Source organism: Callorhinus ursinus, unplaced genomic scaffold (assembly GCF_003265705.2).
Source record: "Callorhinus ursinus isolate GAN/ISIS: 27379988/994484 unplaced genomic scaffold, GSC_fseal_2.0 scaffold10, whole genome shotgun sequence".
NCBI lineage: Eukaryota > Metazoa > Chordata > Mammalia > Carnivora > Otariidae > Callorhinus > Callorhinus ursinus.
In genome coordinates, this window is record NW_027397072.1 from 32,570,546 (window position 1) to 32,592,562 (window position 22,017).

The 22,017-nt window shown below is 36.9% G+C and overlaps 1 protein-coding gene across 4 annotated transcripts in view; it reads right to left on the reverse strand.

Annotated features, from left to right (window-relative positions):
- The window catches only part of MAP4K3 (mitogen-activated protein kinase kinase kinase kinase 3), a 186,282-nt gene that overhangs the window by 127,918 nt on the left and 36,347 nt on the right, over nucleotides 1–22,017 (reverse strand). Inside the window, exon 1 of one of the 4 annotated variants that reach the window (XM_025868111.2) lies at nucleotides 15,547–15,565. The exons of the other annotated variants lie outside the window; for them this stretch is intronic. Within the exon in view, the coding sequence (XP_025723896.1) occupies nucleotides 15,547–15,555 (9 nt within the window). The 5' untranslated portion in view covers nucleotides 15,556–15,565. Of the gene's footprint in view, nucleotides 1–15,546; nucleotides 15,566–22,017 lie in introns of those variants that run through there. 4 annotated transcript variants of the gene reach the window in all.

Sequence of the window (22,017 nt, forward strand, 5' to 3'; positions counted from 1 at the left end):
CTTCTAATACTAAAAGTCAGTGTTTATATCAAATAATGTAAGTCTAAATTAACAGATTCCAAATACTAAACCAGCTGGCCAGTTATATAAGAATATTAGGAGTTTAAAAACAAAACGGTAACAAGAAAAACCACCCCTGATTTTCAACCAAAAGATTTAAGACAGGAACCATGGATGGATCTGTATTTAAAGCTACTGATGTGTTTCTGATGTTCAGCCAGGTTTGGGGACCTGGTGTAAGGCACTAATGCCATCTGAGTTTTATAAAATATAAATACCAACTTCTAAGTCTGAAAAGAGTGTTACAGGGATGGCTTTATGAAGGAGATTACCATTTAAGCAGATGTTTGCAAGATGGGCTGGATTACAACAAACATGGAAGAGCAATGGGAAAGAGCATAGAAAGAAGAAAAGCATGAGCAAAGGCACAGGGACAGAAAATGCAGGCTATTTTGAGTGTATACGGCGGGCCAAGCCTCAGGGTGCCTCCCATATAAATACTCCCTTTCAGAGGGAAGTGGATAACCCACAGCCCCTGCTGAAGGAATAGTTTTGATTGCTTTAATACAGTTACTTGAACTGGGTGTGAGCCTACCACAGGGCAACTAAATATACAGGAAGACTGATAGAGTTACCTCTGTCCCTGGTTTGCTTAGGACACTCCTAGCTTATGCCACTGTCCTAGCGGAATTCTTAATAGTGCCCACTTTCATTCTCAAAATTAAATTTCTACTTAATTTGGATGATAAAGTATAAAGTCACTCTACCAGTAAACCCTGAGCGGATATGAAAAAAAAGGTACAGGCCAGATTCTCTAATAGGGGTCAGTAAACATGTCCATTTTCTTAAATTCCAGTATAGCTAACATATAGTGTTACATTAGTTTCAGGTGTGTAATATAGTTATTTAACAATTCCATACATCACCCAGTGCTCATCATGATAAGTATACGCTTAATTCCCTTCACCCATCCCTGCCCCACACCTCCCCTCTGGTAACTATCCCTTTGTTTTCTACAGTTAAGAGTCTGGTTTTTTATTTGATACAGATCTGTTTTTATAAATAAAGTTTTAATGGAACACAGCCATCTTCATTTGTTTAGGTACTGTCTATGGCTGCTTTCACAATACAATGGTTGAGTAGTTAAGTTGGAGACCATATGAAATACCTGTAAGCATTTACTATTTGGCTCTTTAGAGGAAAAACTGGCTGACCCCCACTCTAAAATAGCATTGTCCAATAGAACTTTCTGCACCGAAGGAAATGTTTTACATCTGCACTGTACAATAGAGTAGCCCCATGCCACATGCAGCTATCAATCAACTGAAATATGGCTAGTACAACTGAAGAAATGAATTTTGTGTATGCAATAAAATATTTAAATTGGGGAGTTGTAATTTTTTTTTAAAGATTTTATTTATTTATTTGAGAGAGAGAGAATGAGAGATAGAGAGCACGAGAGGGAAGAGGGTCAGAGGGAGAAGCAGACTCCCTGCTGAGCAGGGAGCCCCATGTGGGACTCGATCCCGGGACTCCAGGATCATGACCTGAGCCGAAGGCAGTCGCTTAACCAACTGAGCCACCCAGGCGCCCGGGGAGTTGTAATTTTTTGAGATATAACTACATTTAAAATTTATTAGGTTTAGGTATACAACATAATTTGATATATGTATATACTGCAAAATGATTACCACAATAAGTTTAGTTAACATCTATGACCACACATGCTTAAAAATTCTTTTTCCTTGTGATGAGAACTTTTAAGATCTATTCTCTCAGCACCTTTCAAATATACAATATAGTACTGATATAATTGTAGTCACCATGCTGTACATGACATCCCCAGGATTTATTTAGCCTATAACTGGAAAAAATCAACTTTAAAAAATATAGTTCTGGTAGTTTTAACACATGGATAAATTTGTATAACCACCATCACCAGCCAGAAGCAAAGAAGTTCCATTATTGCAAAAGCTCCTTTGGAAGTTATATTCTCGCCTTACCCTAACTCCTGGCAACCACTGACTGGATCTTTGCCACTATAGTTTTGTCTTTTCAAGAATTTCATATAAATTAAATCACTCATATGTAACTTTTTGAGACTGTCTTTTTTCACCAAGTGGCTGCCTTTACCATTAGTTTGTTCCTTCTCATTGCTGAATTGTATTCCATTGTATGGATATACTACTGCTTATCCACTACCAGTGGAAGGACATACTAGCTGCTTTTAGTTTTTGGCAAGTATGAATCAAGCTGCTATGAACATCTGAGTACAGGTCAAAAAAATACCCAGGAGTGAAGATGAATGGAACAGAATAGAGCGCCCAGAAATGGACCCTCAACTCTATGGTCAACTAATCTTCAACAAAGCAAGAAAAAATGTCCAATGGAAAAAAGACACTTCAACAAATGGTGTTGGGAAAATTGGACAGCCACATGCAGAAGAATGAAACTGGACCATTTCCTTACACCACACACAAGAATAGATTCAAAATGGATGAAAGACCTCAATGTGAGACAGGAATCCATCAAAATCCTTGAGAACACAGGCAGCAACCTCTTCGACCTCAGCCGCAGCAACTTCTTACTAGAAACATCTCCAAAGGCAAGGGAAGAAAGGGCAAAAATGAACTGCTGGGACTTCATCAAGATAAAAAGCTTTTGCACAGCAAAGGGAACAGTCGACAAAACCAAAAGACAACTGACAGAATGGGAGAAGATATTTGCAAATGACATATCAGATAAAGGGCTAGTATCCAAAATCTATAAAGAATTTATCCAACTCAACACCCAAACAACAAATAATCCAATCAAGAAATGGGCAGAAGACATAAACAGACATTTCTGCAAAGAAGACATACAAATGGCCAACAGACACATGAAAAAGTGCTCAATATCACTCGGAATCAGGGAAATCCAAATCAAAACCTCAATGAGATCCTGCTTCACATCAGTCAGAATGGCTAAAATTAACAAGTCAGGAAACGACAGATGTTGGCGACCATGCAGAGAAAGGGGAACCCTTCTACACTGTTGGTGGGAATGCAAGCTGGTGCAGCCACTCTGGAAAACAGTATGGAGGTTCCTCAAAAAGCTGAAAATAGAGCTACCCTACGACCACCAATTGCACTACTGGGTGTTTACCCCAAAGACACAAATGTAATGATCCAAAGGGGCACCTGAACCCCAATGTTTATAGCAGCAATGTCCACAATAGCCACACTATGGAAAAAGCCTAAATGTCCATCAACAGATGAATGGATAAAGAAGATGTGGTGTATATATACAATGGAATATTATGCAGCCATCAAAAAATGAAAACCTGCCATTTGCAATAATGTGGATGGAACTAGAGGGTATTATGCTAAGGGAAATAAGTCAATCGGAGAAAGACAAGTATATGATCTTACTGATATGAAGAACTGTTTCTCAAACAAGGCAGAGGATCATAGGGGAAGGGAGGGGAAAAATAAAACAAGACGAAACCAGAGAGGGAGACAAACCATAAGAGACTCTTAATCTCAGGAAACAAACTGAGGGCTGCTGGAGTAGTGGGGGGTGGGAGGGATGGGGGGCTGGGTGATAGACATTGGGGAGGGTATGTGCTATGGTGAGCCTGTGAATTGTGTAAGACTGACGAATCACAGACCTATACTCCTCAAACAAGTAATACATTATATGTTAATAAAAAAGAAAATACCCAGGAGTGAAACTGGGTCTTATAAGTATATGTCTAACTTTGTAAAACACTAACACTCTTTCTACAGTAGCTATACCACTGCTCATGTCCAGCAGCATATATGACAGTCCCAGTTGTTCTGCATCCTTGCCAGTAATTGGTATTGTACTTTCAATTTTGGCCATTCTAACAAGTGTGTAATAGTATCTCGTGGTGGTTTTAGTTTGCATTTCCCTAATGGCTAATGATGTCGAATATCTATTCATATGCTCATTTGCTATCCTTTGGTGAAATGTGTTCTAGTCTTTTTTTTCTATGTTTTAATTGGGATGTTTATTTTCTTACTGTTGAGTTTTGAGAGTTCTTTATATATTCCAGATGCAAGTTCTTTATCAGGTTTTTAATTTGCAAATATATTTTATCCCAGTCTATAGCTTGTCTTTTCATTCTCTTAATAGTGCCATTCCCAGAGTGTTATGGACTGAATTGTGTGCACTCATTCATAAAATTCATTTAACGCCCCCAGTACCTTAGAATTTAACTGTATTTGGAGACAGGCTTTTTAAAGAAGTAATTAAGGTTAAATTAAGACATATGGGGGGTGGGGACTCTAATCCAGTAGGGCTAGTGTTCTTATAAGAAAAGGAAGGGATCCACAGATGTGCACACACAGAGAAAAGGCCATGTGAGAACACAGCCACCTGCAATCCATGGAGAGAGCTTCAGGAGAAACCAACTCTTCCTGAACACCTTGATCTTAAATTTCCAGCCTCCAGAACTGTGAGAAAATAAAATTTCAATTGTTTAAGCCACCCAGTCTGTGGTATTTTGTTATGGCAGTCCTAGCAAACTAATATACAGAGCAAAGGTTTATACTTTTGATAAAGCCCCATTTATCAACTGTTTTCTTTTATGGATTATGCTTTGGTGTCATGTCCAAAGCCTTTTTGCTTAATTCCAAGTCAAAGATTTTTCTCCTATGTTTTCTTCTAAAAAAAAACAAGTTTTAAATTTATTTTTATGATATATTTTGATTTAATTTTTGTTTAAGGTGGGACACTTAGGTTGAGATTTTTGTTTTTTGTTTTTGCATGAATATGTCCAACTGTTCTAATAACCATTTCTTGAAAACACTATCCTTCTTGCATTGAACTGCCTTTCACTTCTGTCAAAATCAGCTGGCTATACCTGTGTGGGTCTATTTCTGCTGCTCCCCCTGCTTGTGCTCACTCTATCTCTGTCAAATAAATAAATAAAATCTTTAAAAAAAATTTTTTTTATTTACTTGAGAGGAAAAAAAAAAAAGCATGAGCAGAGGGAGGGGCAGAAAGCGAGAGAGAGAAGCAGATTCCCTGCTGAGTGCGGAGCCCAATGGAGGTCTTGATCCCAAGACCCTGAAATCATGACCTGAGCCAAAGTCTGACTCTCAGCCGACTGAGCAAACCAGGTGCCCCATAAGGTACTCATTTCAAAAAGGAAAAAAACAGATTGAGATTATCATCCTAACTTTTTTTATGCACTTAGCTAATGATTGAATATAGTGGAAAATAATCTGTGAAAAAAGACAACATATCAATAAATTATATTTCAAATTTTAATTTAGGATTCAAAATGGGCTTGTTCAGGGACGCCTGGGTGGCTCAGTCAGTTAAGCATCTGCCTTTGGCTCGGTCATGATCCCCAGGGTCCTGGGATCAAGTCCCGCATTGGGCTCTCTGCTCAGTGGGGAGCCTGCTTCTCCCTCTCCCTCTGCCTGCCGCTCTGCCTACCTGTGCTCTCCCTCTCTGTCAAATAAACAAAATCTAAACAAAAATGGGCTTGTTCTGTATCACTAACACTTTTAAATGGCAGACTATAAATGTCAATTTAACTAATAATGTAGTTAAAACTTAAAACCAGTGGCACTGAGTTTGGGAAAACACAAGGGTTCGGGTAACCAAATTCCAACTTCCCACTACAGAAGCAACAGCAACAGTATCTCTAGCCCAGTGGTGCTCAAACTCCAGTGTATATAAAAATTACCTGAGGTTTTATTTTTGGAAATATGTTAGATGAAATATGAGAATCCTCCCATTACAAACACCTAGATATGGCAGATAAGATACAGTAAATCTTCTTTTAAATGCACTGCTCAACTCACAAGAAATCCACAGGCAGCAAAAACAAGGAGGAAACAGTAATTAATCAAAACTATCTGTTGAATGTGTTTATTTAATGAAATCAGAGTGGTAAGAACTAAAGTCATGATCTTAGCTTAAACTTGGAATCTAGAAAGAAACTTGAATTTTGATTTTTATTAGATGTGATAAAAGGTGGAATTGAGACCACTGCATAAAACTGGCAATGCCCTTGAAAAGCCATACCCCTCAGTGAATGGGTAGGCCTGTATGGGGGGATGTCTGTCCACTGACGAAGGCAGCAAAAAAAAAAAACAAAAAACTGTATGAATCAGGCCTTCATTGGAATGCGGTCCGCTGAAAATTATTGCAAGCCTGTTCTCAGTTAAGTATAAATACACACTTCTTGCAAGGACAAGGAGCCTCAAGCCAATAAATGAATTTAAGCTGTTTCTGGGTTGGTGGTAATGAAAGACAACTGTTAGAAAGAGAAGCAAATTCTGTGTGTGAAGTCAAACACACCTTCAACCCATGTGATCCCAGGAAATCCCTAAATATCACTATTAGCCAAATATGAGATTAAAACAAAATTATCAAACCAAAAGGAAACTACCACAGCAGCAAAAGCTATAAAAAAAAACAGATTACATCTGCAAGAAGTTAAAATTCTGGAATTAACAGATAGAGAATACATAAAATTACAATTAAGTGTGCTTTAAAAGTTTACAGAAATAAGAAAAAATATTAAATATATAGGCCAGAGGGGCGCCCGGATGGCTCCGTCGTTAAGTGTCTGCCTTGGGCTCAGGTCATGATCCCAGGGTCCTGGGATAGAGCCCCACATCGGGCTCCCTGCTCAGCGGGAAGTCTGCTTCTCTCTCTTCCTCTGCCTCTCCCCCTGCTTGTGAACTCTCTTTCTGTCAAATAAATAAATAAAATCTTCTAAAAAAAAAAAGAATTTCTGGGAAAAAATACATAATCCTTGAAATTAAAAACCTAATTGGAGGAGATACAGAGAAAGAATTAGTAAACCAAATGACAGATCTGAACCAATAAAAAGAAACAAAAGATGAAAGAGATTGAGACATCTTAAAATCATTCTTAAATCATCTCATCTCATGAAAGAGATTAACATACGCCTAATTACAATTTCAGAAGTGAAGAATAGAAAAAAAATGGAGAAACAGCAATATTTCAAGGGACACTGAAAATCTTCCAGAATGAACAGAAGACCTCGTATTCAGGAGACACTAAAAGTCCCAAGAAGGATAAATAAAAAAGAAATCCACATCCAGGGCGCCTGGGTGGCTCAGATGGTTAAGCGTCTGCCTTCGGCTCAGGTCATGATCCCAGAGTCCTGGGATCGAGTCCCGCATCGGGCTCCCTGCTCCTTGGGAGCCTGCTTCTCCCTCTGCTTCTCTCTCTCTCTCTCTCTCCGTCTCTCATGAATAAATAAATAAAATCTTAAAAAAAAAAAAAAGAAATCCACATCCAGATACATCATATGAAACTGCAAAACGTCAAAGGCAAAGAGGTGATCTTTAAAACCAGACAGAGGAGAGGAGTCAGATTACCTATGAAGGAACAATTAGACTTCTCAGAGAAATAATAAAGGTCAGAAAAATACTGTGCCAAGAGTAATTAAGTCACTTTAGAACTGCATTCCTAGGTAAAAACATCATTCAAAAAATAGGACCAAAAAACCCACATTCTTTGACAAACAAAGACAGACTTTAACCACCAAAAGGCACGGAATATATTCTTCTAAAGGTATAGTTCAAGATTTAAAAAAAAAAAAAGACTCAAAGCCTAAAGGCAAAAAGGAGGAAAAATAAAATAATCTGGCAATCTTGGGTCAATCTAAACAAACACTGATGACTGCAGAGACCAATAACAATAATAATGTCTAATTTATGAAACTTTTTAAAAGTTAGAACTCAAATGCTGAACAACTGGCATATAAACGGAAAGGTGTGATTGACATTAAAGTGCTCTAAGGGGAACACCTGAGTGGCTCAGTAGGTTAAGAGTCTGACTACTGGTTTCAGCTCAGGTCTTAATCTCAGGGTTGTGAGTTTAAGCTCCACACTAGGCTCCACACTTGTGGAGCCTAGTTTATTTATTTATTTTAATCTAATTTATCTTTGCAAAGAGAAAATCATTTTGAAATAAGATATTATTTTAGAGAAAACAAAGGACAACCAGGGAGACAAGATACAAAGAGTGTCATTGCAGGAATCCCAGCCACACACCAGGATAAACTAACCATTTTCTGGGGGCTTGGGGGGGGGAGGGCGGGGGGCAAAGAAGTGAAAAGAAGAAAGTCTTCTGTTAGCTGGGGTGAGAATGTTGTCTTCTTTTCGTAATTCCTTATTTAGCTGGCTGACTCCTTGAGACCATGCTCTCCTTGTCCCCATCAATACACATAAAACCCTCCCTTTTACAAACGAGAAACATGTTTTCCTCCCTAGGGAAGCCAGTTGTTCTGCCATTCTGCCGGTTCCAGGGTCTCATTTCATAGTCCTCCTAAGCCGCTAGAGAACTTGAGAGACTCGAGTACAATTCACACAGTGTTGGATGGATCAGGGACCTCGTTTCCCTGGCCCCAGGACTCAGTGATGAATGAGACTCTTGCTGAGGCCCACCCACTTTAAACTTTCTGAAAAGGCTTTGGAAATTATGAGCGTGGAGCCTAGTTTAAAAAAGAATAAAATCTTAAAAAAAAAAAGTGCTCTAAGGAACTTGTATTGTTTAGGAAGAGTATAGAGTTAGTGAGTAATGTGAGGTCTTAGATTAGATATATGTATTAAATTATTAAGAGTAACTTCTAGAATAACGTAAGTAGTATATAGCAATGATGTAATTAGGGAGGATCCTAGCCCTTTGTGGTAGAAAGGAGGTGTTTGGGAATGTGTGAAGGCATTCTGCTTGCACTAATAACTGGGGATGATAATGGAATCTGGCAGGTAGGAGTCAAGGATTTTAAATGTCCTGCTGTGCCTATAAAGTGCCACACCGTGACAGTCCTGGCCAAAATGCCAACAGCCCTACAACGGTATGAAATAATATATACACCTACCAAAAATGGAATTTAAATAATTCAGCATGGAAATTAAACAATTAAAATCACCTATAAATGTGCTTTAAGTCATAAATTCTTGGGCTCCACAAGTAAGAGACTCTGAATCAATAGGTCTGAGGTGAGATCCAGCAAATTATGGTTTTAATAACTACCCAAGCAACTGTGATGCAACAGTCCATCAATCACACTTTGAGAAACATTACAGCCTAATGAGGGTGAAGTGGCAGATGAAGGGGGTTTTAGGGACGCCCATTATAGGGAGAGGCTCTGGAGTAAGAGCTGCCCTTTGCTGAGGAGAAATCTAGCAACAGGGAGTAGGTGGTGGCAGAAGTTCACATGCACATACCATTAGGAGTCCCCAAATTAGGAACTGCAGATCAAAAAGAAAAAAACATTTTTCTAAAATTAGTAACAATATAACTAGAACAGTGCTTTCTCATTACATAAAATGCTTTTTCTTTTAATTACTAGAAATGAAGTTATAACAGAATGGATCAGGACACCATCAATAAAACAATTCAATCCACAACCTACAAATAAACCACCTATGAAACAGATGGTGGGAAGATCGGTCTGAGAAGTCCCAGCCGTATTCTGACCTACACTCTTTGAGTAAATGCCCTTTATTCACCAATTCCTAATATCTGGGATGTGACTGCCTCACGGCAACAGAATAGTATTTCTGAAAGATATTAAATATATTCTGGAAAAAAAAAGAGTTCCTTGTACTGAAAATAATATTTACTACATTCGCGTCCTAGAGATTAACAATGCACAACAACAAACATCAAAAGATTCTCAAGATTCTACAGTAAGGAAATCCATTTGCTTTTGTCTCCAAATATCCCACCATGATTTGATTAAAAGGAACTCCCAATTCTTCACCATTTTCATTAGAAAATTTAAGATTTAGAAAATGATGTTCACTTAAGTAAATGCTTTTTATTCCCTGCTGTATCTTTGGCACCTAGGACAGTGTCTCAAACACAACAGGCACTCAAAAAAATGTTTGCTGAATGAGTAATTAAAATCAGCTGCATGCTGGTAAATGTTTAAAAATCAGCTTGGGGGAAAAGGGGAGAGCAAGCCTTGACTGGTGGTATTTCAGCATTGTAAACACTCCCACCATGGCTACCAACTTGAAATCTCTGAACAGAGAGATGGAAAGAGATGCTCATAATTTCACCAGGACAAAAGGCTCCAGGACATCAATGATTAAAATGCTAAATGTAGCTTATTTTATGCAAATGCAGGGTAACACCTCACAACCCAGTACCCCTGGGGAATGAAGACTGAGTTTTCCAGATAATGGGATAAATGTTAAGTGGAAAGTGTACCTTTTTTTTTCCCAAAGAAATACTGTATATTAAGTGTACGGTACAAAATTTAGCATTTTCTGTTAACTCAGTATTGTCAATTACCTATAAACTGACATAAAGTGATGCTCTTAAAGGTTACAGAGGTATGTAAAGCTAACCCACGAATCCCCTGACACTGAACGCAAACTGATAACATGTTTATGTATTTTTCTGGGAAAAAATTATATAGCTTCCATCAGGCATCTCAAAAGTGTCCATAACCCAAAGACTCACTAAGAACCACTTCTCCAAAAAAGAAACTGCGAATACAAAAACAACCATAAAACAAGTAACAAAATGGCATGAGGAACTACCTGTCAATAATTACTTTGAATGTAAATAGACTAAATGCTCCAATCAAGAGTGTATAAAAAAAGCAAGACCCATCTATATGCTTCCTACAAGAGACTCATTTCAGACCTAAAGACACATACACAATGAAAATGAAGGGATGGAAAAGCACATTTATCATGCAAATGGAAGTGACAAGAAAGGGTAGCAATACTTAACATCAGACAAAACAGACTTTAAAACAAAGAGTAAAACTGTAACAAGACAAAGGACACCATATAATCATAAAGGGAACAATCCAACAGGAAGATATAATTGTAAATATTTATGAACCCAACATGGGAGTACCAAATACATAAAGCAGCTAACAACAAACACAAAGGAAGTAATCAATAGTAATACAATAGTGGTAGGAGACTTCAACACCCCACCTACATCAATGAATAGATCATCCAAACACAAAATCAACAAGGAAACAGTGGCTTTGAATGATATATTGGACCAGATGGAGCTAACAGATATATTCAGAACATTCCATCCTAAAACAGCAGGATACATTCTTTTCAAGTGCACATGGAACATTCTCCAGAACAGATCACACATTAGGCTACAAAACAAGTCTCAATAAATTAAAAAAGACTGTAGTCATACCATGCATCTTTTCTGACCACAACTCTACAAAATTAGAAATCAACCACAAAAAAAAAAAATCTGGAAAGAACACAAATACAGAGGTTAAATAAACATGCTACTAAACAATGAATTAGTCAACCAAGAAATCAAAGAGGAAATTAAAAAAAACACACGGAGGCAAATAAAAATGAAAACACAACAGTCCAAAATCTTTGGGATATAGCAAAAGCTGTCCTAAGAGGGAAGTTTATAGCAATATAGGCCTACATCAAGAAGAAAAATCTCAAATAAACAACCTAACCGTATACCTAAAGAAACTAGAAAAAGAACAAACAAAATCGAAAACCAAGGAAAAAAAGGAAATAATCAAGATTAGAGCAGAAATAAATGAAATAGAAACTAAAAAAACAGCAACAACAAAAACAATAGAACAGATCAATGAAATCAGTAGCTGGTTCCTTGAAAAGAACAACAAAATTGATGAACCTTTACCCAGACTCATAAAAAAGAAGAAAAAGAGAGAGAGAGAGAGAGAAAAAAAAAAAAACTCAAAAAAATAGAAAAGAAAAAGGAAAAATGGGGCACCTGGGTGGCTCAGTTGGTTAAGGGTCCTGGGATCGAGCCCCACATCGGGCTCTCTGCTCAGCAGGGAGCCTGCTTCTCCCTCTCCCTCCATCTATCGCTGGGCCTACTTGTGCGCTCTGTCAAATAAATAAAATCTTAAAAAAAAAAAAAGGGAAAAGGAAAAATAACAACCAACACCATAGAGATACAAAGGCTTAAAGAGAGTATCATGAAAAATTATATGCCAACAAATGGGACAATCTAGAAGAAATGGATCAATTTCTAGAAACATAACCTCCCAAAACTGAATCAGAAAGAAAAAGGAGGGGCGCCTGGGTGGCTCAGTCGGTTAAACAGCTGCCTTCAGCTCAGGTCATGATCCTGGGGTCCTGGGATCGAGCCCCATGTCCAGCTCCCTGCTCAGCAGAGAGCCTGCTTCTACCTCTCGCTCTGCCTACTTGTGCTTTCTATCTATCTGTCAAATAAATAACACCTTTAAAAACAAATAAAAATGTAAAAAAAAGAAAGAAAAAGGAAATTTGAACAGACTGATTACCAGCAGTGAAACTGAACAGTAATCAAAAACTTCCCAACAAACAAAAGTCCAGGACCAGATGACTTCACAGGTGAATTCCACCAAAATGTAAGTAGTTAATGCCTATTTTTCTCCAACTATTCCAAAAAAAATAGGAGAGGAAGGAAAGCTTCCAAATTCATTCTGTGAAGCCAGCACTGCCCTGATACCAAACCAGATAAAAACACAACAAAAAAAGAGAACCACAGGCCAGTATTTCTGATGAACACAGATATAAAAATCATCAACAAAATATTAGCAAACTGAATCCAACAATATTTTAAAAATATCATTCACCAAAGACCAAATGGGATTTATTCCTGGGATGCAAAGGTGGTCCAATATTCACAAATCAACCAACATGATACATAAGATCAACAAAAGATAAAAACCATATGATCATTTCAATAGATGAAGAAAAAGCATTCGATAAAGTACAAAATCCAGCCATGATAAAAACCCTCAACGAAGTAGGTTTGGAGGGAACATACCTCAACATAACAAATGCTATATATGAAAAACCCACAGCTAATTTCATACTCAATGGTCAAAATCTGAGAGCTTCTCCCCTAAGATCAGGAACAAGACAAGGATGTCCACTCTCTACACTTTTATTCAACATATTACTGGAAGTTATAGCCACAGTAATCAGACAAGAAGTAAAAGGCATCTAGATTGGTAAGGAAGAAGTAAAACTTTCACTATCTGCAGATGACATGATACTATATATATATATATTTCTATATATATAGAAAACCTTAAGAACTCCAGCAAAAAAACTACTAGAACTGACAAATGAAGGCCACATGATATAAAATCAATGTATAGAAATCCACTGCATTTCTATACACCAACAATGAAGTACCAGAAAGAGAAATTAAGAAAACAGTCCCATTTAAGATTGCACCAAAAATATTAAAATACCTAAGAATAAACTTAACCAAGGAGGTAAATGACCTGTACTCTGAAAACTACAAAACACTGATGAAAGAAATTGAAGATGACCACAAACAAATGGAAAGATAGTCTATGCTCGTGGACTGGAAGAACAAATATTGTTAAAATGTCCATATTACCCAAAGCAATCTACAGATTTAGTGTAATCCCTATCAAAATACCAACATTTCTCACAGAAGAACAAAAAAATCCTAAAATTCGTATGAAACCACAAAAGACCCTGAATAGCCAAAGCAAAGGCAATCTTGAAAAAGAAGAACAAGACTGGAGGTATCACAATCCCAGATTGCAAAATATGCTACAAAATAATCAAAACAGTATGACCCTGGCACAAAAACAGACACATAGATCAATGACACAGAACAGAGAGCCCAGAAGTAAACCCACAATTATATGGTCAATTAATCTTTGACAAAGGAGGCAAGAATATGCAATGGGAAAAAGACCGTCTCTTCAACAAAGGGTGTTGGGAAAACTGAACAACTATATGCAAAAGAATGAAACTGGATGACTTTCTTACACCACACAGAAAAATAAACTCAAAATAGATTAAAGACCTAAATGTAAGACCTGAAACCATAAAAATCCTCAAAGAGAGCACAGGTAGTAATTTCTCTGACACTGGCTGTAGCAACAGTTTTGTAGATACGTCTCCTGAGGCAAGGGAAAGAAAAGCAAAAATAAACTATTGGGACTATATCAAAATAAAAAGCTTCTGCACAGAGAAGTAAACAACAAAACTAAAAGACAACTTACTGAAAGGGAGAAAATATTTGCAAATGACATATCCAATAAAGGGTTAGTATCCAAAATATATAAAGAACTTATAAAGCACCAAAATCAGTGATAGGAGAGGGACATACATATGCTTTTTTTTATGACACAGAATTCCAAACTTAAATATATTTATAAGACAAACAGACTAACTTCCTTCATCAAATCAATGAATGTTATTTCCGTAAAGCACTCCTGGCAATATGAGAGACATACTACATAAAATTTTTTTACCATTATTCCTCCTTTCACTAAAAATCCACCTATATTACAGGAGAATTCCCAATATAAATACCACATCTTTCACATTTCTCCTCTGTTCCTAAAACCTTTCAAAGGCATCTCATTTGCTTCTGTGACTGCAGAGCTTCTACTTCAATTACATTACCGTAATCTCAGCAGATAAACTGGAGGAGCCAGTGGAAGGTGGGACAACCTCTAAGGCCATACTGTATTAGAGCAGGCCTGAAATGATGATCACTGAAACTGAAGTAATTTAATGGGAATGGACAAAAAAGGATTAAAATTCTACCTCACCTCACATTTTCTAGTTTGTGGTGTCCAGAGCCAAAACTGAAAAGAGCCACCTTATATTTGCTTAAGCAATTATTTTCCGGAATAAGCAGCTACGTTTTCTACTGCACTTCCAAACCAGAGTTGTCTAGAACAGTCTTCAAAAGAAGGGCCACAATGGAGCTGGGCCATTCCTCTCCAATGAAGCTGGACCTGAGCTCAGCCAGCCTGCCAAGTATCAAGATAGCATATCCTCAAGTAAGTTATGAAACAGCCTGGCCAGATGGACAGGAAAAAGAAATGTAAGAGCATATTATGGAAAAAAGAAGACCAGTTCACAGAATAAAACAGGGGAAAATGTGGTCATGAGGCCAAAGACAAGACTAAACAGGCATGGCAGTGGCTAAATATACAGATCACTGACAATAACTGGAACTGATCTCCCTGGCGCTGAATAGGATTTTCAGGTACTGCATTTTGATAGGATAATTTGTGGTTTCCCATGATAATCTTACACAGGTCTTTAAGGGCTGAAGTAAAGAAACTGGACAATGAGTTCCTACCACCCTTGGTCACTGTTACACCCTCCTCTCAAAGTCAGTCTCGCCTGGAAAGGAACCTTCCTGTGAGTCAGATGGAATGTGAATCCATTAAACAGCTGAAGTAATCATTCTCTAATTATTCTCCCAGAATAGGAAATTCACAATGTAGAACAAATATCTATGAATTCACAACTCTAGTCTTTTTAAAACTGTTTTTTTTAAATTAGAAAAGTGAACATTTCACAAGGATCTCCCCTTTTATTTTTGTTTGTCCCTTAATCCCAGGGCTAACCTAGAATAATCCCTCTAGAAACCTTTATTCCATTAAAATTAACTGGTAAGCAGGCAAGATGATACATAGAGGCATGCAAACATGAATACATACAAAGGCAATAAAGATAGTGGTTATGTATATGTTCTAAGAATTTGAGTCCTATCTCATCATTTATTATGAATACACACATAATACATTTGTTAGCCTGTATGATGATGAGCAAATTCTTCAACCTCCATGTGCCAGTTTCCTCATCTGTAAAACAGAGATAATGAGGTAAACTAAATAATGAGGTAGTTGTGAGGTGTAGTCAGTACTTGTAAAGTGCTTAGAACAGAAGAGTCAAATACTAAGTATCCACTATCAACTATTATTCTATTATTAATCAAACCCCCATATAACTGCATGAAATTTCATTTTAAATTTGCAGCAGGGCAAGTAATGTTTATTTTGTTACAATGTTCTGTTTCCTAAATATGATCAGAAAGACAAATATTTTCATAACCAGAAAAAAATCTTATTTAAAAATTTAAACAATTTCAATGAGTATCTAAGATTAAAGACACGGTATGGGATTTTTGTACTTTTCCACTGTCTTACCTCAGTAAATGATTCTCAAAAATTAGATAAACCAGGAAAATATTGAGAAATGTACATGAATCTGCTTAAAATGAACTATACTAGGTATATTCCAAAAAAACAGTAATTCCAATTTCTGTAAAAAAGCATTTAAAATCAAGCAGGAACTTCAGAGTTAAGTGTATATATAGGAAGATGACGTTTATGCAAATAAAGTAAAAAAAATCATCTTTTAAAATTATCTGTTTTAGAAATGTGAATTTACATGAAGCTGTTATCCAACAGTAGAGACTGCTATAGTTAATCATACCAGTTAATTCCAAACTTGGTCTGATTATGTTGACATGGTATATCCTACTACAACATTTAAGGACTGAGCTGGAAGGGTAGTAAAGCAAATAAGTATGTTATCTCAAATTGTGCATGATACAAACACACTATCATAATAATTATCCAATAGGACCTCAGGTCTAAGAACAGACTTCTTGTAAATCTGAGCAAATGAAATAGCTCCAAAAGCATGATTTTTTAAAAAAAGGTTTATTTGGCATTTGTAAAGTTCACTCCAAGCAGCCAGCAACAATGAAAGGGCTGAAAATGAAGAAACCTAAAGTCATAACCTGCCGTACTACAATCGTTTCCATTCTGATTGGCTAGTGTGAGCGACAAAAAGTTAGATGCTATACACTAATGCTGAAGAGAAGAGGCAAAGAAGGCAATAAAGTGGCTTCTCATGTTGGTAAGCAGCTTAGAGAGGACAGAGTAGCCAAGAGAAAAGGTAAGAGGCAGTGACAGTGACGATAATCACAGGAAATAAGTCAGAGGGTGGTATGGTCAAAGCCTTGCTGCATAAGCGCAGAGTATCAGATCCTAAAAAGTCTTATGTTCACAACCTGAAAGAGCAAAGGGCATGCTGTCCCATTGTACAAATTGTGAATTTTGTCTAGAAAATATGCAAAGGGCATTCTAAAATACATTTGGAAGTGAAAATGTATGATTAACCAAGGAAATTTTTTCAAAGATTAATGAAAAGGATATACTGCTATATCAAGTACCAAACATGAAAACGTCACAATAATTAGAAAAGTATGTTTTTGACATATGAATAGACAAATATCAATGGAATAAAAGAGTCCAAATTTAGGGGCGCCTGGGTGGCTCAGTCGTTAAGTGTCTGCCTTCGGCTCAGGTCATGATCCCAGGGTCCTGGGATCGAAGCCCACATCAGGCTCCCTGCTCCGCATCCCCCTGCTCGTGCTCCTGCTCTCACTCTCTCTCTGTCAAATAAATAAATAAAATCTTAAAAAAAAAAAAGAGTCCAAATTTAGAATATGATAAATATAGAAATTCAAATCAGTGGTGAAAAGACCCTTTTAGAAGTATCTATTCAGGTGGGGCAAAAAAACTGGACTCCTATCTCTTGCTATACACAAAAATAAATTCAGGTGTTTTAAGACTTAAATATAAAAAGTGCAATTATTGAAATACTAGAAAAACTGCATTCTGATAATCATGGAGTGAGGGCCTCTCAAAACTAACATGAACCTAGAAATCACAGAAAAAACAGCAACTTATCTGACCACATACAAATTACACATTCTACATATTGTAGCAAAATAAATAGAAAATGGGCAAAGGATGATACAAAATAGCAATTTGCAGAAGAAATATAAATGATAAATACTACTAAAAATTATCAAGCTCAATAAAAATCAAAGAATGTTAAGTTAAAATAATAAAATACATTTGGCATATCAATTTGGCAAGAGTCAAATAAATTAATGACCTGAATAAACGACATGAATGAAAGGAAAAAATAAGAGTAAAATGGACATCCCCACATATCCATGAGAAAGGTACTGGAAGAATAATTTTTTTTTAAAGATTTTATTTATTTATTTGACACACAGAGAGAGAGAAAGAGAGAGAGAGAGAGAGAGAGAGCCCAAGCAGGGAAAGCAGCAGGCAAGAGAGGGAGAAGCAGGCTTCCTGCGGAGCAGGGAGCCGGATGCGGGGCTCGATCCCAGGACCCTGGGATCCTGACCTGAGCCAAAGGCAGAAGCTTAACTGTCTGAGCCAACCAGGAGCCACCGGAAGAATAATTTTTAAAGGAATGATTTTTACTATAATCACCATTTTAAAGAACATTATCCTTTGACCTAGTAATTTCACTTCTAACACTCTATTCCACACGTACTCTAAAAAATGTACAAATATGTGTATATAAATATTTGCTGCAGCAATATTTATAAAATTAAAAACAACCTAAAATCCCATTACTAGGAAAATGATCAAATAAAATTATGGTAAATTCATACTATGAAATGCCATAGGAAGTAGAACCTTAGATTTCTTTTCTTTTTTTACCAACAGTATTAGCAAAATTTTATTTTTCAGTCTGGGGAGTGTGCGTGTGACGTTTGTTCTATTTTCACTTTTTAACTTGTTCACTTGCTCCCTTTTTGTCTTTTACTCATAAATTCTTTTTTTTCCTCTTTAAATTTTTTATTGTTATGTTAATCACCATACATTACATCATTAGTTTTTGATGTAGTGTTCCATGATTCATTGTTTGTGTGTAACACCCAGTGCTCCACGCAGAACGTACCCTCTTTAATACCCATCACCAGGCTAACCCATCCTCCCACCCCCCTCCCCTCTAGAACCCTCAGTTTGTTTTTCAGAGTCCATCGTCTCTCATGGTTTGTCTGAATCTTAGATTTCTAAAACAGGGTCCTGAATTAGAAGAACAAGGTGCATAATGATATAAAGTTAAAAATAACAAAATGACATATATGAATATGTAGCACACACACACATACAGAATCTGCACAAAGAATTAACATATGTATAGAAAAGCTCTAGAAACATATATATACAAGGAACCAGTGGTTAGATATAGGTAACAGGAAGGGGGAGATGGAAGGAAGGGACTCTCACTTACTTTAGCGTCTTTTTTTTTTTTTTAAAGTAGGCTCCAGGGGCGCCTGGGTGGCTCACTCATTAAGCGTCTGCCTTCAGCTCAGGTCATGATCCCAGGGTCCTGGGATTGAGCCCCGCATCGGGCTCCCTGCTCCACGGGAAGCCTGCTTCTCCCTCTCCCACTCCCCCCACTTGTGTTCCCTCTCTCGCTGTGTCTCTCTCTGTCAAATAAATAAATAAAATCTTTAAAAAAATAAATAAATAAATAAAATAAAGTAGGCTCCACACCAAGCGTGAAGCCCAATGCAGGGCTTGAACTCATGACACTCAGATCAAGACCGAAGCCACCATCAAGAGTTGGACACTCAACCAACTGAGCCACCCAGGCACCCCTCCCAGTTTTTATTTTTTTTAAAAGGCATGCACTGTTAGAAACAAAACAGAAAAGCAAAAGTGTTAAAAAGTCGTTATAACTTTTTAAAGCACTACAATAATCCATATACAACATAAAAAAACTATACACAAGAAACTAAGGATGTGATTCATCTATGATTTAGGCTAAAAAATTCAAAGTGTTGGCAGATTCTCAATCTCTGAAGGCTTTAAGCAGTGTCACCATATCATGCACAGAGTCAAATAAAAGCACAGATTTCAGTTTTATGATTTCCCATGAAAACAAGAGAATGTCCCTAAGACTTCTCATTGAAAGGCATAGATTTATATGAGGAATGCAACTTCGCTAAACCATATGTATTTTCCAGGTAGCATCCTGGCATTTCAAAGTAAGCATATTTAAGGATTAAATATTGGGGCACCTGGGGGGGGCTCTGTCGATTAAGCATCTGCCTTCGGCTTAGGTCATGATCCTGGGGTCCTGGGATCAATCCCTGCGTCAGGCTCCCTGCTCAATGGAGAGCCTGCTTCTTCTGCTCCCTCTACCCATCCCCCACCCTCATGCGCTCTCTCTCTTGCTTGCTCGCTCTCTCTCAAATAAAAATTTTTTATGAATTTTATAAATTTTTTTTAAAGATTTTATTTATTTGAGAGTGAGCGAGAGAGAGCACAAGTAGTGAGGAGGGGCAGAGGCAGAGGGAGAAGCAGGCTCCCCACTGAGCAAGGAGCCCTATGTGGAGCTCCATCCCAGGACCCCAAGGTCATGACCTGAGCCAAAGGCAGACGCTTAACCGACTGAGCCACCTAGGTGCCCCTCAAATTATATAAAACTTTTAAAAATAAATAAATAAAGATTAACTATTATAAGACAAACAATTCATGAGACTGACAGGATTATATTACTTTGTCAGAGCCCTCATTTCAGATCATGACCTATCTCTTCAACAGTTTTGCAACACCAATACCAGGCTCTTTCAGTCATCCTTGCCAACTTCCACTCTAGCAGGAATTCCTAGTGTGAAGCAGATGAAAACCAGCAATCTCTTTTATGTATGTTAATATCATAAGGGCTCAAAAAGTATAATCAATCTTTGATGATTACAAATATCCTACAACCCTCAAAAAAGTATATTTACTAATTACCTAGAAATTAGGTTATCTTTAATAAAATATTAACTCATAATCAACAGTGTATTTTTAGCACCCTAACACAGCAGAATATTAATTTTATGTAATTTTACAGCTTTCCTACCTGGAAATGTTTTATTCCTGATTCAACATATGAACCAAAATGATAATGTTGATGATACCACACGAGCAATAAACACAAAAGAACTGCCTCTTCCCAAGCACTTACTATGTGAAAGGCATTCTGCAGGAAGCTTTATGTGTAAAGCTTATTTACTCCACAATGACCCTACAAGGTAGGCCATTATTATTACATCTATTTTACAAAATACATAACTGGCACTCCAAGAAATTAACAAATTTAAACCCAGACTGTCTTGATTCCAAGTTACCCATAATCAGGAATGTTATTCAAAAACAATTCTTTGAAAGTGAATATTCATTATGCAGACACCATATACACTTTCAATTGCCATGTACAAAATTAAAAGATTTAATTGTGAATTTCACTTGTGCCTAGATTTCATTTTTGAGGAAAACATTAGAGAATGCTTACAAAGTCACCAATTGCTTCACTTAACAAATACTGAGTGCAAGGAGCTGTGCAAGATGTTCTTTATAATGAGCTCTTGCGGGAAGACGGTCAAATGTAGAAGAAAAACAAATACAGGGTTGGAAACTGAATATTGTCCTGTACGAAAAACTGTAAGATCTTTAGGCAAAAGGAAGTCAGGGAAGGATTCTCTGATGACCCAACTGTGATCTGATATTACAGGTAGGATATATGCTTTTTGATCAAGATTTTGTGCCTGTGAAGCACAAACACATACAAATACTAAAGATTTGTATTTCCTCTTAATAATCTAAAGCAAAAATAAAAGGAATGGTTCCACTCTCATAGCAATTAGAATCTATCAGTTGAGTTAGCAGTAAGAGCAAATACTAGTAGTTCAGACACTCATGAAATTAAACTTTCTACCATTCTAATTATCTAGTCAAAAAAAAAAAGATCAATGCCATTGTTTCCATTCAAGAAATAACACCAACTCATAACAAAGCACTAATATCATAATGTGCAATAAACTCATCTCATCCGCAAGGGTCTCAAGTGTAAAAAATTCCACAGAGATTAAGAGTAGAAACTTGATAGCCTGCTGTTGACAAATCTAAAACAAGTATATAAAAGAGATTTAACCAAACAACACACAGACACATTTTTAACTCACAGTGGCTTTAATAAGACAAGTAGCTTTTTCTATATCTGACAATACCGGCTTTTGTTCACTTTGTCAATCAATACATACAGTCTGCCATCAGATTTTCATTAACTATGTTATATCTAAAAAAGGAAAATGTAATGCCTCTGAAACTATTCTCTTATACAAAAGAGAAATTATATAATTCAACTTGGCTAGACTACACAATCAGCTTCTTTTCTCACTATTAAGTGCCATCAGATTTTACTGTGATTTAAGACTCTTTTTACTAAAATCTACTGTGGCATTCTCTACTTACTCCAATTTTCAATTTTCTTACTTTTCTCACACCCATCAAAGAATCAGAAACCCAAGCACACTATTATAAAGTAAAACACTTGATCAAATAATTCCTTCCCCAATTACCTTAAAAAAAAGAAA